The 14,339-nt window shown below is 55.7% G+C and overlaps 2 protein-coding genes across 5 annotated transcripts; both read right to left on the minus strand.

The window, feature by feature from the left end:
• Positions 1-1,234: 1,234 nt before the first annotated feature.
• On the minus strand, positions 1,235-7,445 carry GDPD3 (glycerophosphodiester phosphodiesterase domain containing 3). 4 transcript variants are annotated; one of them, XR_011494001.1, is made up of 12 exons: positions 6,635-7,277; positions 6,332-6,374; positions 5,961-6,096; positions 5,833-5,878; positions 5,556-5,674; positions 5,380-5,469; positions 4,911-5,044; positions 3,303-3,362; positions 3,146-3,197; positions 1,911-2,088; positions 1,711-1,821; positions 1,235-1,429 (listed from the first exon to the last, which is right to left on the minus strand). XR_011494001.1 is itself a non-coding variant. In XM_014863966.3 (10 exons), exons 1-10 carry the CDS (start codon positions 7,137-7,139, stop codon positions 1,292-1,294), a joined length of 1,323 nt encoding a protein of 440 aa, XP_014719452.3. In that variant the 5' UTR covers positions 7,140-7,445; the 3' UTR covers positions 1,235-1,291. The 4 variants fall into 4 exon arrangements, 2 of the variants coding, with proteins under 2 accessions (XP_014719452.3, XP_070340046.1); XR_011494000.1 differs by having other exon boundaries at positions 1,711-2,088; XM_014863966.3 differs by lacking the exons at positions 1,711-1,821; positions 1,911-2,088 and having other exon boundaries at positions 6,635-7,445.
• On the minus strand, positions 7,440-14,110 carry MAPK3 (mitogen-activated protein kinase 3). Its single transcript, XM_014863969.3, has 9 exons — positions 13,884-14,110; positions 12,662-12,844; positions 10,677-10,866; positions 10,376-10,492; positions 9,969-10,083; positions 9,442-9,573; positions 9,164-9,273; positions 8,917-9,071; positions 7,440-8,045 (listed from the first exon to the last, which is right to left on the minus strand). Exons 1-8 carry the CDS (start codon positions 14,063-14,065, stop codon positions 8,949-8,951), a joined length of 1,152 nt encoding a protein of 383 aa, XP_014719455.2. The 5' UTR covers positions 14,066-14,110; the 3' UTR covers positions 7,440-8,045; positions 8,917-8,948.
• Between the last annotated feature and the right edge of the window lie 229 nt (positions 14,111-14,339).

A 14,339-nucleotide genomic window follows, 5' to 3' on the forward strand; every position in this document is an offset into this window, starting at 1 on the left:
TCCCGGCGGCCGCCGCGGCCAATCGGCGCGCAGCATGCAAATGAGGGGGCGCGTCACACAGCGGCCGGTGCGGGCCTGGGCTGCCCTTCCCCCTGCTCCCGGCTCCCGCCGGCCCGGAAATGCGGCTGCGGCCGGTAACCCGGGCGGCCGGCCGCCCTGGCGTCCCGCGGTCCTTGAGGGGGCAAGGATCTGAGGTTCCTGACCTCGTGTGGGTTTAGGAGGAGGATGGCGTTTGGACGCACGCCCCCGGGAAATAGTCAACTATCTGCGTTTACCCGCCGCCGGTGCCCCTCTCTCTTAATCCCTGCAGCAATCCTATGAAGCAGCTTCTGCTATTGTTCCCATTTTTACCGGGGAACTGAGGTTCAGAGAGGTGTAGCGGCTCTCCGGAAGTTAACCAGCTAGTAAGAGGCAAAGTCAGGATTCTCACTTTTGTCTGATTCCACGGACTTTGCCATAGCACCAGGCACAGACTCTTGGAATGGAAGAGCTAAAGGTGTCCATCTGTGTCATTCCCCTGGGAGCCAGAGCCTCAGAACAAGCCAGCTCCTACTGTTGAGCATCACCTCCTTCAGGCAGCCTTCTCTGTTGTCCCTGCCTTCCAGGCAGGGTTACATGTCTGTTGTGGTCTTCCTCCTTTCTCTTTCTCACCTCTGAACTCAGTTGAAAATGTCTGTTTAAACACGTCTGCCATACTAGTCTTGTTCCCTGCAGTGGCCCCACTCCCCAGCCTGGCCTAGAGTAGTCAATAAACGACTACTTTTTGTGAAATACGTCATTCATTAAATGAATAAGGTACGCGGGCTGGAAAGGGCTGAGGAATTTGGGGTCTGGAGTAGGAGACCCGGGAATGGAAGGTTGGAATGTCTGAGGCAGCACCTGGGCGCTGTCCCAGCCATCCCCACCCTCTGCAGCCAGCTGACAGGCCCACAGGGGCAAGTCAAGCCCCTTGCTGTGTGCCTGGGGCTCTTAGTGGCCTCAGGAGAATGGAATCATTATCTGTGGCTCTGAAGGGGTAGGGGGCCTTGCTCCTGCAAGGGACATTCCTGAGGAGAGTGGAGGCCAGGCTGCCACAGGGTGTGGTTCTACTCTAGGTCTGGAATGTGGTGGAACCAGTGGGTCAGGCTGGTTAGGGGCCCAGACTCTGGCCCTAGGCTGGCCTCGTCTGCCCTAAACTGCCATCTTTGCAGTCTAGGATCTCCCCAACTCTGTCCCCCAAGCACAAAGACATGACTGAAAAGAAAATATTTATTGGGGAAGAGAAATAGAAGAGAGGGAGAGGGCACCAGGCTTAGGAGGCCCTGGCAGCTGCTCGTTGGTTGTCCAGGTAGCGCCTCAAGGCTGTGGGGTAATCGGTCATGACGCCAGTGGCCCCCAAGCTGAAGGCCACTTCAAAATCTGACTCTTCATTAAGGCACCAAAATATCACCTGAGTGGGGAGGGATAGGCTTGTAGTTTCCACACAACTTTACCTGGAACTCCCCCTTACATCCAGATGGTGGGAGTTCTCCTCTGTGGAGAGCCCCCAGCAGTGGTATGCTGAAGTAAATTGCTAAGTTTTCAGGAATTTTGTAAACTGGTTATTAAAAACAGCCATTATTAAATACTAAATTATATAAATCTACAAGTCAATAAATTATATTAAAAACAAAGGTAATAGATCCCCAAAACTCATCACTTCCTAATTATTTTACTACATTTTACAATTACCTGTGCTCTGGAGGTTATGTCTGTTGAATGTATAAGATAGAAATACTATATAATGGTGTGCTTCTCAACTCTGTGTTCAGTGACTTCATGTTGGCAGCCTGAAATTGGCCACTGTGGGAATATATACAGCAGGAAAATTATCCAATGCTCAAATTAGGGTGCTGTGTTTTTTTCCGGAGAGCCAGTTGCGGAAGGTTTACCAGTGATCAGTGCCGCCCAGCCTGCCCGCATCTGCTGCGGCTCTGCATCTTCCTGCCTCCTGAGTCCCCTCTTGTGGGTAGTGAGGCAGGCAGTCGTAGTATTTGTACCCTGGGCAAGTCACTGGACCTCTTGCTTTCTTAATGTGACAAATGAGAGTGACGGTCCAACCTCCAAGAGCTGTGAAGACCCGCAGAGTGAGAGGGCTGATCAGAAAGACCTATGTCATCCCCAGGCCTCCCTCGCCCCACATCTAATCAGTGGTCGAGTCCTGGCCTGTCTGTGGGCTAACTCTCCCATCCATCCCCACTGCTGCCACCCAAGCCAAAGTCCTGTCACTGGCAGCCTCAGCCTCCTAATGAGACTCTACTTCCACACTGGCCCCACAATCCCGTCTCCACATGGTGGCTGGAGTGACCCTCACTCAACAAACCTCAACTGGATCAGGTCTCTCCCTGCTTAAGCCCCTCAAAAGCTTCCCCTCCCTTTGGGCTGAAGTCGAGGCTCCTCACTGAGGTGCACCAGCTGCCCGCCTCGGCCTCTGCTGCCTCCTCTAGCGCCCCTTGCGCTGCTTCCTCAACTGCAGCCTGGCAGAACCCGTCTCAGTTCCTCGGACTGCCATGGCCTCTTATTCCTCCTGGCCTTCCCACACGCTGAGCCTCCTACCTCCTACCATCTCATGCTCTTCCTTTCCCCTCCCCATGAGCCAGCTCCTCACTTCTTCCAGAAGGCCTTCTCTAACCCCACACAGCACTGTTTCCTTTCTGTCCACTCATCACCCCCGCGATGACCTTCTTCATTTCCTTCCTCTGCCCTTGATGGTAAGCTCCATGCTCTGTCCCCGGTATCACAGGGCCTGGAATGCAGTGCGTTCTCAACAAAGGTTTGCTAATTAAATGACCTGGTCAAAGCTGATGATGCCCAGGAGAGAGGGAGGCAGTGGGCTGGGCTGGTTTTTCACTTCTCTGCTCTTTCCCCTGCCCCCCTCATCAGGGATCAGGACACTTCAATACATCAGCAGCAGCAGCATGGCTGACATTTATCAAGCCCTTACTACGTACCAGTTACATATCCAGAACACTTAAATATACCATCATCTCTATTTTACAGACAAAGAAACCAAGACTCAGAAGGTGACCTCCCCAACTGCCCCAGCTAGTCAGTGGCAGAGCTATGATTGGAATGCTGTGCTAGGCCCGTGCTGAACCGCGCACTTACGGGGGGCGGCAAGCATTACCTGCACCCCTCGCTGCTCCAGGTGTTGGATCAGACTTTTCCTCATGATGAACCTGGTGGGGAGAGGGGTGGCAAAGACCATGATGAGAGGGGACCAAGGAGAAGGGCAGTGGCAGGGCCTGTGGGGACACTCCACCCAACCTTCTCGCCCACCTCACCATTTGGAAAGCACGGCAGCCAGCTGGTTCAGCCCAGGGGAGGAAAATGGGAAGTAGGTCCTGTGGAGAGGTGGTGTTGTAGTCAGCCCCTTGGGGGTCTCTCGGTCACAGGGGTGGGTGGGGTGGCAGTGACCCCGACTAGTATAACCCTGCCCCCTCTAGAAGAGCCTTCACAGTTTCCCAGAGGACAATTCACCCATTGTGCAGTGAGATCCTACTCCCATACCCTTGACTCCATGCTTTGAAGGTGTGCCCCTTGCCTCACCATTTTACAGAAGAGAAAACTGAGTCTTTGAGAGCTAAAGTGACTTGCCCCCAAGGTCACACACCAAATCCATAGTGGGCCAGGACCACCAGCACCCAGCTTGATTCCCAAGCTGGACATGGAATCTGGAGGTCTTCCTGGTTGGGCTGGTCCAGCTTTCTGAGACCAGACAGTGTTTAACGGATTGGCTACTTGCCCCAAACTGTCCCACTCCAGGGGTGACTTTAGAGGCCCTTTACAATGTCCAAGGGCAGGCTTTGCTGTGTGACCTTGGACAAATTACAGAACCTCTCTGAGCCTCCCATTCTCCATGGTACTATGGGGGTCATGATTCCTGTATCCTGGGGGTGCTACAAGGTAAAACTCCAATAAACTAAAGGATGTAAAAACACTTTGTAAACCATGTATAAAAAGTTACGTAGGGGCCGGCCTGGAGGCGCAGCGGTTAAGTTTGCACACTCCACTTTGGTGGCCCGGGGTTCGCCAGTTTGGATCCTGGGTGCGGACATGGCACCGCTCATCAAGCTATGCTGTGGTAGGCATCCCGCATATAAAGTAGAGGAAGATGGGCACGGATGTGAGCTCAGGGCCAGTCTTCCTCAGCAAAAAGAGGAGGATTGGCGGCAGATGTTAGCTCAGGGCTAATCTTCCTCAAAAAAAAAAAAGTTATGTATACAAAATTTTGTAGTACAATGATGTCTTGGTAGCAAGGGATTGTTGGGACTAGCAAGGACAACAGAGGGGAGCAGAAAGCGCTGGGGGCGGCCATAGAGTTCTCAGAAAGCAAAGGGAGGAGCCAGGCCTGAGAGCTGGCGAAGTATCCAAATTCCTGATACTTGACCCAGCTGTTACTTTGTTAATCCTTGTCTTCCAGCAGAAAATGCTTGCTTTTCCTTTTGAGAATCGGAGTGATGCTATAATTAATTAATAGCTGTCTCCCCTGCCAGACTGTAAGTTCACAGAGCGTCTTACCCCACCCACACTGGTCTTATTTACTAGTGTAACTCCACCTGGAACAGAATAGGCATTCAATAAATATTTGTCAGATGAATGGATGAATAATAACTCTGTCCCAAAACTCCATCCACATCAACACACATTTTCATAGAATTACAGGGGGTTCATGGCCCCCTTAGTATTCATGAATGCTGGGTGAGAACCAGTGTCTTCAAAGTACCCTGGGGGTTATCCTTGAGGGTAGCCAGGGAGCTGGGGACACTGGGTCTCCCGTTCCAAAAGGGACCCTGTCCAATGGGGTTTGAGGTGGTGGGTGTTTTTCTGAAGCCAGAAACAGCCAGAGGTCTGGGAAAGGATGAAGAAGGGAGACGGGGCCCTGTGGGTACCTGTTGATGATGGTAGGCAAGAAGCAGATGAGGAACCTCTCAGGGATTGGGATGAAGGGCAGCAGCCCCAGGTAATAGAGCAGCAGCAACCGGAATCCTCGGCTTATTGTGAAGGAGAACGGCATCTCGGGGTTCTGGGAGGCAAGGGGAAGGAAGAAGGGGGATCAGTCTCTCCTGAGGAAGCAGAGGAGAGGCTTGGCCTTCAGGGGAAACAGTTTTAGACATTCAGGAAGCCCAACCATGTGCAGGATCAGAGCCCCGTCTGGGCCGGGTATTCTGGGCCTAAGTGCACTTGCCCGTGCCCACCAGCAGGCCTCTGCTCACACACTTTCCCCACCACCCCACTTCTCCCAATCCTACTCTCGGAGACCCTACACAGGGCCAGTTCCTCCAGAACGCCCAGGCCCCTCCCAGCCTAGGCCTCTGAGGCTGGGGGGAGGTGGGGAGCAGGGAGGGAACAGGGACTCACGGCAGCCCTGCACTTCTTCATAATTGAACTCTTCTCCGAGGCCCAGATGGTGATTTCACAGCGGTCAAATCGCCTCACCAGGCCTGCTATCTGGGAGGAGGAGGAGGAGGAAACCAAGGGGAGAGTCAGGCTTCTCTCCAGCCCTGAGCCCCGCCCGCTCCTGTCTGCAGCACCACCTTGTGAATGAGCTCTACATTTTCCCCTTTGACCTCCAAGCTCATGGGCATCCGAGGGAACCTCTGGAACACGTCCTCCAGACGTGTCATATGCCGGTCTGACCCATGTGCAAAGTGGCCTGGGGGGTTGTAGAAATAGGGATCAGAAAAGGATTGGTGGGATAAGGGTGGGAACCCAGAGGGAGGGGGGCAAGTCCCAGAGAAGAGAGGGCAAGAGGTTGATGCCATGACCCCAGTGGGGCTGGCTCAGCCCTGGGCTCACAGCCCATGGTCTCACCTGGTGAGAAGTACACTTCCAGCTCTTCCTTGTAGAGGGGCAGCTCCTGGGGAAAGCAGGGAGCATGTCACCAGGACGCACGCATGGAGGCGTGGTGGCTCTCTGGGTACAGTGAGGGCAGGGCTCACCTCAAAGTCCAGGCTGCCCACATCCCTATTTACACCTGACTGGCGGGACAGGTTCTCATCATGCGATACCACCACTACGCCATCCCGTGTCAGCTGGCAGTCGAGCTCCAGGAGGTCTGCTCGCTGGGCCACGGAGCTAAGGGAGCGAAGGTCAGTGGTGGGAGGGGGATGGGGACGGGCCAGACCGTGGGGTGGTGGGGAGGTTTGGGGAGCGTGGGGCAGAGTTCAAGGTGGGATGTGCAGGCTGTACACCACACACCTCCAGGGAGCTCCAGTCACTCAGACTAGGAAGTGAATGGCACCCTTTGGTGTCATGTAGTGTTCAACTAGCACAACCTTACCCGGCAGCTGGGCCAGGCAGGTGCACTCACTTCTCCATGGCCTCCATGGTGTTCTCCAGCCGCTCTCCAGATCCTGTGTGGGGCAGCTGGGGTGGGTCCCTGGGGCCTGGCCTCCCTCCTTCCCCCACCCCTGCCTCATCACCCCTAGTCAGCCCAAGTTGAACTTCTTTCCCATTCTACATCCTGCTCCACCACCCTGCTCCACTCCGACCTTGGTCTCTGCCCTCTAACATCCCACCCCCTGGACCTGCTGTCTACCGTGGCTCCTGTCTTGCTATCATCACTCCACCTTCAGTAGCCGCTACCCCCTCATCCTACCCCCGCCCAGCTTACCTCCCCGGTGGGCCCCTAGGCGGGGAAAGAAGGCTGGGACCCAGGGTGTGTGCAGCAGGTGAGGCCGGCGCAGGAAGAACATGGAGATCACAACATAGCTGCCCAGGGCAGGCAAGGCGTAGTACAGCAGAGGGCTCATGGCCATGCTTCCTCTCCAGGCACTGACTGCAGTGAGCTCAGCTGTTCCCGATGGACTATGCTGCCTCTCTGACTGCCTTGCCGATATAGGCTGGCTCCACCGCTGGCTGCTACCACGCCCCTGGGACCTGCTGAGCCTGCTGCTGGCCTGGGGCCAGGCTGCAGGGCTCAGCTGGGGATGAGGTAGAGGCAGGAGCAGAAGCCACGCAGCTGTGGCCCTCATACCCCGAGACCCTTCATAGATCCCAGCACCCCTCTGTCCTTGGCCACAGTGGGCAATCAAGTCCCCCAACACCAGATCTGCCATAACATTCCCCCTCCCACTGGTGTGTGTGGCCAGGGTATACAACACACTGCCCCTTGCCATTTCCAGAAAATGCGGGGGGGGTGTAAGGTGCCCCTGAGTCAACCCCAAATCACCCTCAGCCTGTTAGACGGGAAGCCATCAGAGAGGGGAGAAAACAGTGACTAAAGGGAAAATTGACTCCACTCTGTCCAGGAGTCTGGAGCTCCTTACACCGCCATCCTCAACCCTAGCCAACTGGGGAGCCAAAGGTAACTAGGGCTGGGTGAAGCCACAGACGGGAAGCAGCTGGCCCAGAGAGTCAGTCCTCAAAGCAGCAATGGTTAGGGTCAGGGCATCGGCGAACACAGAAAGAGCCAAGGCCATCATCCACATCTCTATATTTATATATTAGATACAGGCACAGGGGGTGGGCAGGGGCACTGGGCTCTCCACGGGCCCCCATCTCCACTTCTGTTCACCCACACACAGAAGCAGCGGGGAGTGTTAGATGGGGCAGCTTCGGGAAAGGGGTTCAGGTCCAGGCCCTACTCCTCAGGGATACTAGTCCTTGAGTCTTAGGAATGTTCCTTCAAGGAAAATGGGGTGGAGTTTTAATGAGGTGAGTCAGGCAGGGTTTGCCCTGAATCCCTACTCAGTGTCCCTCATTCCCCATCCCCCACTGCCCCTCAGTAGGTCCCGGGGCAGCCAGAGCTGTGTGATTCCAGAAGTACCAGAGACTGGGATAGCTGGGGTAGATGAAGGCAGAGCAGCAGAGGGGAATTGCTTTGGGGCCACCTGAGCCTCTCAGGTCCTGGGAGTGGGGGGGATGGAGGGAACCCTGGCCTGCCTGAAGTGGGAGGCCTGAGCAAAGCAAGGGGAGGGGGCCAGGCCCACCCTCTGCCCTGACCTGGGCTGCCGGGGTCTGGGCTGGGCGCAGTGTCCATTTTCTAACAGTCCGGCAGGGGAGGGACAGTCAGGAGGCAGGGCCTAAACAAAAAGGCAGGCCGGAAAGGAACATTAGCACCCACAAGAGGACCTGCCAGAGCCCTGACCTCAGATTTCTCATTTCATCCTCACAGGTAAGTGGGATGTGTCTCGGTTTCCTTATCTGTAAATGGGGATGACATTAGTACCTATCTCAAGGTACTGCTATAAGAATTAAATGAGTTAATACATGTCAACCTCTTAGAACAATGCTTAGTGCTCTGTGTTTGCTCTCCTTATCAAGACTGTCTCCAGGAAACAGAGGCAGAGAGAGGTGAGGTGTCTTGTACAATATCATGGAGCTCTTATCAAGTGTCAGAACTAGGGTTTGAACCCAGGTGTGTCTGCCTTCCTTCTAGCAGGCCACAGCTGGCCAAAGACAGAGAGGAGACTAGAGGAGGAAAAGAGGGCAGTGTGGGTGGGTGCAGGCACATCAGGGTCCCCCAAAGGTATGTGAACTGCTGACCTGGGCACCAGGTGTGAAAAAGCATCTGGGTCAGGCTGGGTGCTGCTGGCTCCTCCCACAACAATGACTGCCCCACCTGCCTCTCTGCCCATACTGGGAGAGCCAAAATCTGGCTCTGTTCCTCAGACAGGTGAGAGGGGCCCTCAGTGACCTCCGAGGGTCTGCAATGGCTATTGGGGCTGGAGGATGCAGGGTGTTAACAGGCGGGAGACATTTGGGGCTGAGATAGAGGAGAAAGGACATGAAGAACTGGCGGACCTCAGGTCTGTGGCCTGGGCAGGCTCTGGGCCCTTCTGTTGCCACCATACACATGGATCGTGGGCGTGAGCAAGCTTGTGACTGTATGGAGACGTGTTGGGGACCCTGGTATCAGGGTGAATCTGTGCGTGGGCGGTGGGGAGCACTCACCAGGCCCCAGGGAGCAGAGGCATCTGTCTAGGTTAGGGGGCCTCCAGCACCCCAGGCTGGAAGCGGGCTGTTTCCTGGAAGATGAGCTCCTTCAGCCGCTCCTTTGGTAGATCATCCAGCTCCATGTCAAAGGTGAAAGGTTCTTCCGCCACTGGCTGGGGTGGCAAAGAAGTAAGGCTCAGGCCAGGTACTGAGGGTGCCTACCCATCCACCTATCTGCCAGCCCTGCTCCTGGTGGCTGACCCACCTCATCCGTTGGGTCATAGTACTGCTCCAGGTAGGGGTGAGCCAGCGCTTCCTCCACTGTGATCCGTTTGTTGGGGTTAAAGGTCAACATCCGGTCCAGTAGGTCAAGGGCTAGTGAAGGGCAGGAGTCAGGGGTCAAAGGGAAGGCCAGAGGAGCTCCCAGAGGCATTACTTTGTTTCTCCATGCCCAGGGGCTTGTCTACTCAGGCAGCTGTTGGGCTCACGTACCCTCCTGTGCACCTAGTTTTTATCCCACATCAGCCCCCATGTTTCTCTCACCTTTGGAGTCTGACTTGGGGAAAAGCTTGGCCCAGGCCACCTTGGTCTTGGAGGGCAGAGACTGTAGGTAGTTTCGAGCCTTCATGTTGATGATACAATTCAGGTCCTCCTGGGATGGGGAACCGAGGATACCTGTGGGTAAGGCAGGTGATGGTGAGAAATCTCCTCTCCTTTCTGGGAACAGAAGGACCCAGGAACAAGAGCCCCCACCAATCAACTCCAGGCCCTGACAGTTCCCGCCCAGCCAATACTATGGTGGTGAAAAGCAAGGGGTCTGGATTCGGGCAGTCCTAGGTTTAAACCCCAGCTCCAGCACTTCCTAAGTGTGGGGTGTAGACTTGCTTTTCCCATCTCTCAAGTCGGGATGGCATCTATACCTCACTGAAATACTGTGAGATGCTTTACAGGCTCCATACGTGATGGTATCCCTGATTCAATTCCTGAAGACTCACTCACCCTGACCCTAAAGAAATCTCACTTCTGATAAACTAATCTCCCTCCCACTCCACTGGCCAGGCCCCTCTCACCCAGAATGTGGTTGAGCTGGTCCAGGTAGTGCTTGCCAGGGAATATGGGCCGGTTGGAAAGCATCTCAGCCAAAATGCAACCCACAGACCAGATGTCGATGGACTTGGTATAGCCCTGGGGAGGAGGAGAAAGTGGTGGGCTCCTGGACCAGCCTCAAAAGGGCCCTGTTGTTTGGGCCAAGCTACCACCCCCAACCTAGATTCAACGACAGCCAGGAAGGCAGAGGGCAGAGGCCCAGAAGAGCTAATGCTCAGCTTCTTTCCAGAGCCCAAGGACTAGAGTAGTGTGACCAGGCCCAGGGGGTAGACTTCCTGCATCATGGGACTCAGTGCCTGGCTCAGGGGTGGCTCCAGCGCTTTCTAAAAGGGATCTGGCCCCTTCCCTTCAGAGGTGGTGAACCCCATACCTTGGAGTTAAGCATGATTTCTGGGGCCCGGTACCAGCGAGTGGCCACGTATTCTGTCAGGAAGCCGGTGTGGTCGTGCTCAGGATCGGCGATCCGGGCAAGGCCAAAATCGCAGATCTAGAATCCAACCCAGGCTGCTAAGCTTGGTGTTCAAGGCCGCCCCAGCCCATGTAATCGTATTGCCATGCCTCTGCCCATGCTGTTCCCCTTGCTTGTGATACTCTCCTACCCATGGGGGCTATTGGTCACCTTCAAGCCCCAGACGCCAGGGGAGGAGGGGACAGGCACCTAACCCTCTGACCTTAAGGTCACAGGTGGTGTTGATGAGCAGGTTGGAGGGTTTTAAATCCCGGTGGAGCACGTTGGCTGAGTGGATATACTTGAGGCCCCGAAGGATCTGGTAAAGGAAATAGCAGATGTGGTCGTTGCTCAGCTGCTGGCTTTTGAGCAACTTGTACAGGTCTGTCTCCATCAGGTCCTGCACAATGTAGCTGAGGATGGCACCGGAGACCCCCCGGGTGGGGGTAGCAGGAGGCACTTGGTTAAGAAGAACAGGTTCTGGTGAGCAGGCTTCACATCTCTTCCAGCTGGCACCCCTGGGACTCACCAGATGAGCCCACCCACATGAGGGGCTGGGCAAGGCCAGTGCTCAGCAGCGTGGCTCAGGGCCTCAGCTGATGACCCTGGGCAAAGCACTTCAGCTCTCTGGCCTCAGTTTCCCTACTGGGAAAAGAGGGATAATAAACTGCAGGAGGCAGGAGAACTGCACCGTTAAGAGCAGTAGTTCTGGAGTTAATCTGCCTGTGTCTGAGATCCCCACTCCACTGCTCACGGGCTTCAGGACCTCAACCTGTCTGCACCTCCATTTCCTCATCTGTAAAGCAGGGGGAAGAACCGTTCTTGAGAGAGTAGTTGTGAAGATTAGAGGAAATGACCTGTGTAAAGCAGCCAGCCCCGTGCTTGCCACATTGTAAATGATCAGCAAACATGAACTGGTATGGCTATTGTAAATGCCTGAGCCACATGGCTGTTGAGAAGGTTAAATGAGATAATGTATGAACATCATCTGGCATGCAATAAATGTTTGCTTAAAAATAAATGCCTGCCTTATGGGAATGGTTCGTGCAAGACAAATGAGGAGAAACTCCCAAGAGCACACTCCTACTCAAAGAGTGCTTAGACACACATCAGAAGATGGAGGAGTAAATGTCCTTTTATATTTTAGGAGAAAACAAAGGTTAAACGTAAATAAATAAACGTCTTTTGGCTTGTCTCTGAAAGAATAAGTCAGGATTGTCGTTTAGAATCAGCCTCAAAAGGGCCTTCTGAGAACATCTGGACCAACCCTGCTGTTTTACAGATGAAGAGGCCCAGCAAGATGCAGTGACTTGGTTACAGTCACACAGCAAGCTGGGGGTGAGCGTGGAGATTTCCTGCCCACAGTTTGTGGTGGGGACTGCAGACACTGCAGTACAAATCCCCACTCTTGGGTGGAGGACTGGGAGTGAGGAGGTGGGGGTGGGGAGGTGGCGGGTGTTACAAGCTGCTAACAACAGAGCCAGGCAGGAAGTGGACAACACGCCAGGAAAGCGATTTGGGGGGAGGGCTACGAAGGCAAGGCTGTCCCTCCCTGGGCAAGGTTCAAGTCCACAGGTAACTGGGGTGGGGCTCTGGGCAGAAAGTCTCAGAGAAAGAAGGACAGGTTCTCATCTAGGGGAGGGGAGGTGGCAGCGGCAGAAACACTTGATTTCAGGCCTTCTGAGCCTCAGGGTGCTCATCTTTGAAATGAAGCTGATTGACCCATCTCGTAGGGCAGTTGGGAGGTAGAATAAGAAATGTGAAAGCACTTGGCATGCACTGCACCTGACTCATAGTAGGTCCTCAAAAAAAGACAGCTGTCTTCCTTCCAGTCTGAGGACCCAGAGAGGAAAGAATCATCATCTGTTAAACAAGAACTGACTGTGGGCAGAGGCTGGATTACGTCACAGAATTGCAGCGGTCAGAAGACAAAGCTCCCATAGAGACCATCTTGCCCAGCCCTCACTGAGGCAGAGCAGAGAGAACGGACTTGCCCAAGGCCACACGGCATGGCTACAGCAGGCCAGGATTCATCTGAGGCCTCCTGGTCCTCTTACATTCTGTGGCCTCTTTTCTGCTGGAAAATTTCGTGTACTGGGTTTGTTTTGGAGGGTGGTAGGGAACAAGGAAACAGAAAGAAAGCCAACATTCTCCCAGCCCAGCTCTGAGGCTGTGCCCGGCCAGCCATCTGGCCAAGGTGAAGGATACACATCCCTCATGGCTTCCAGGGTGGGTGCCCGCAGAATGTCTCGGATGCCAATGACATTTTCATGGTGGAAGCGCAGCAAGATCTGGATCTCCCGCAGCGTGCGCTGGCAGTAGGTCTGATGCTCGAAGGGGCTGATTTTCTTGATGGCCACTCGAGTCTTGCGCACATGGTCGTAAGCTGAGCTGAGAGGGACAGAGAGGTGGTGTCGGTGTGGCCTTACAAAGGGGGAGTCCAGGCCTGGTGGCCCCACCCAGGCCTTGGCAGGGAGAGAAGGGAGCAGGAGAGGGCTGTGGCCAAGTCATAAACAATGCTGGTTCCTTCCTGCTATGAAGGCCTGGGATCTCCAGGGAGAAAGCTGGGGACTAGCCAGGCAGCCCTTCAGTGACTTCACAAACAGAGGAAGAGACTGACCGACCACTGGCTTCCCTTCTCCTCAACCATTTCCATTATAGTTGCCCTGACCCCTCATTCCATCCCCATGGGATGGGCTCCCTCATCCCAACACAGGTCTAGGAGGTGGGAGATCAGTGGAGGATGTACAGTGAGGCAAACACAGTGAGAAGGAGGGAGTCATAGGAGAAACTGGAGAAAAGGGATAAGGCAAGCACTGGTGTCAGGGTGAGAGACCCAAGCAGCAGAGCTGTTCCCGGATGAACAAAGGCCCAGACCACACAGTGGGGCTGGGAGAACTCACAGACCCCTCCTGGAAGTTGCAGGGAGGCACTGCCGGACCCCTCATAGCTCACTGGGCCCCTGGCCCCCGGCCCAAAGCCCTGCCCCACCCTGCTCAGCCCTGAGCTCTTCTCTCCCAAACTCCTTGGCAGGCCTCACTGGGGGGAATCAAAGCATCCTCTCCCCAAAGAAGGGTCCTTCGCTGATTCTCCACTTCAGGCTATTTCCTCCCCAAGAATACTTAACTCTCTTCGCCTCAGCCCGTGTCTATAGAGTGCCCAAGGTCCCCACAGCTCCCACACATCTACGTACTCAGATGGCCCTCCTTCATTCTAGAATAGTCGTTCAAAGCCCCCAAGCCCTCTCTCCCTCGAATACGCTGCGCCCCCTCCCCCAGGAAGCACTCAAAGGCCCTCGCCCTGGGACGCTCTCCAGTCGCCAAGAGCCCCTGCCTCTTCGGGATGCTAGGAGTCTCGACGGCCCAGAGAGCACTCAGCACCCCTCCCTGCCCCCTCGCGCGGGGCCCCCTCCCCCGGAACGCCCCCTCACCTGACCATGCCGTACGCGCCCTCGCCGATGTACTGCAGCTGCGTGTACCGCGGGCCCACGTCGAACGGCTGCCCCTTCACTACTTCCACTTCCCCTGGGACCCCCGGGCCAACCCCATCAGCTCCCCGGGGCTCCCCGCCCCCGCCCCCCTGAGCCGCCGCCGCCGCCGCCGCCGCCGCCATCTCCACTCCTCCCCTCCCGCCGGCGGCCCCGCCCGAGACCCCGCCCCTTCCCGCCCGCCCTGTCACCCGCGGAGCCGCGCGCCAGGCCCCGCCCCCGCGCGCCCCCGCGCGCCCTGCGCCCGTCTTGTGACCCGCGCGCGCCCGGTTTTCTCGCCGCTAATGCCGTGGTCCCTCGCACCTGCCGGCTCCGTCTGTTCCAGTCAAGCTAGAAGCTCCCCAGGGCCGTCTTGAGACGGTCCAGACTCTCCCCCTGAATGTAGAACAGCCAGTTGGG

This window comes from Equus asinus, chromosome 14 (assembly GCF_041296235.1).
Source record: "Equus asinus isolate D_3611 breed Donkey chromosome 14, EquAss-T2T_v2, whole genome shotgun sequence".
Lineage (NCBI taxonomy): Eukaryota > Metazoa > Chordata > Mammalia > Perissodactyla > Equidae > Equus > Equus asinus.

Excerpts from the sequence above, each read along its gene's own strand:
- GDPD3 (XM_014863966.3), bottom strand. The coding sequence starts at position 7,139 with ATGGCAAGGGGCAGTGTGTTGTATACCCTGGCCACACACACCAGTGGG. Across the intron at positions 6,097-6,331 it reads ACCATGGAGGCCATGGAGAA|CTCCGTGGCCCAGCGAGCAG; the intron begins GTGAGTGCACCT and ends TCGCTCCCTTAG. Across the intron at positions 5,045-5,379 it reads TGAAGAAGTGCAGGGCTGCC|AACCCCGAGATGCCGTTCTC; the intron begins GTGAGTCCCTGT and ends CTTGCCTCCCAG.
- MAPK3 (XM_014863969.3), bottom strand. The coding sequence starts at position 14,065 with ATGGCGGCGGCGGCGGCGGCGGCGGCGGCTCAGGGGGGCGGGGGCGGG. Across the intron at positions 10,493-10,676 it reads ACACCACCTGTGACCTTAAG|ATCTGCGATTTTGGCCTTGC; the intron begins GTCAGAGGGTTA and ends GTTGGATTCTAG. Across the intron at positions 10,084-10,375 it reads AAATCATGCTTAACTCCAAG|GGCTATACCAAGTCCATCGA; the intron begins GTATGGGGTTCA and ends CCTCCTCCCCAG.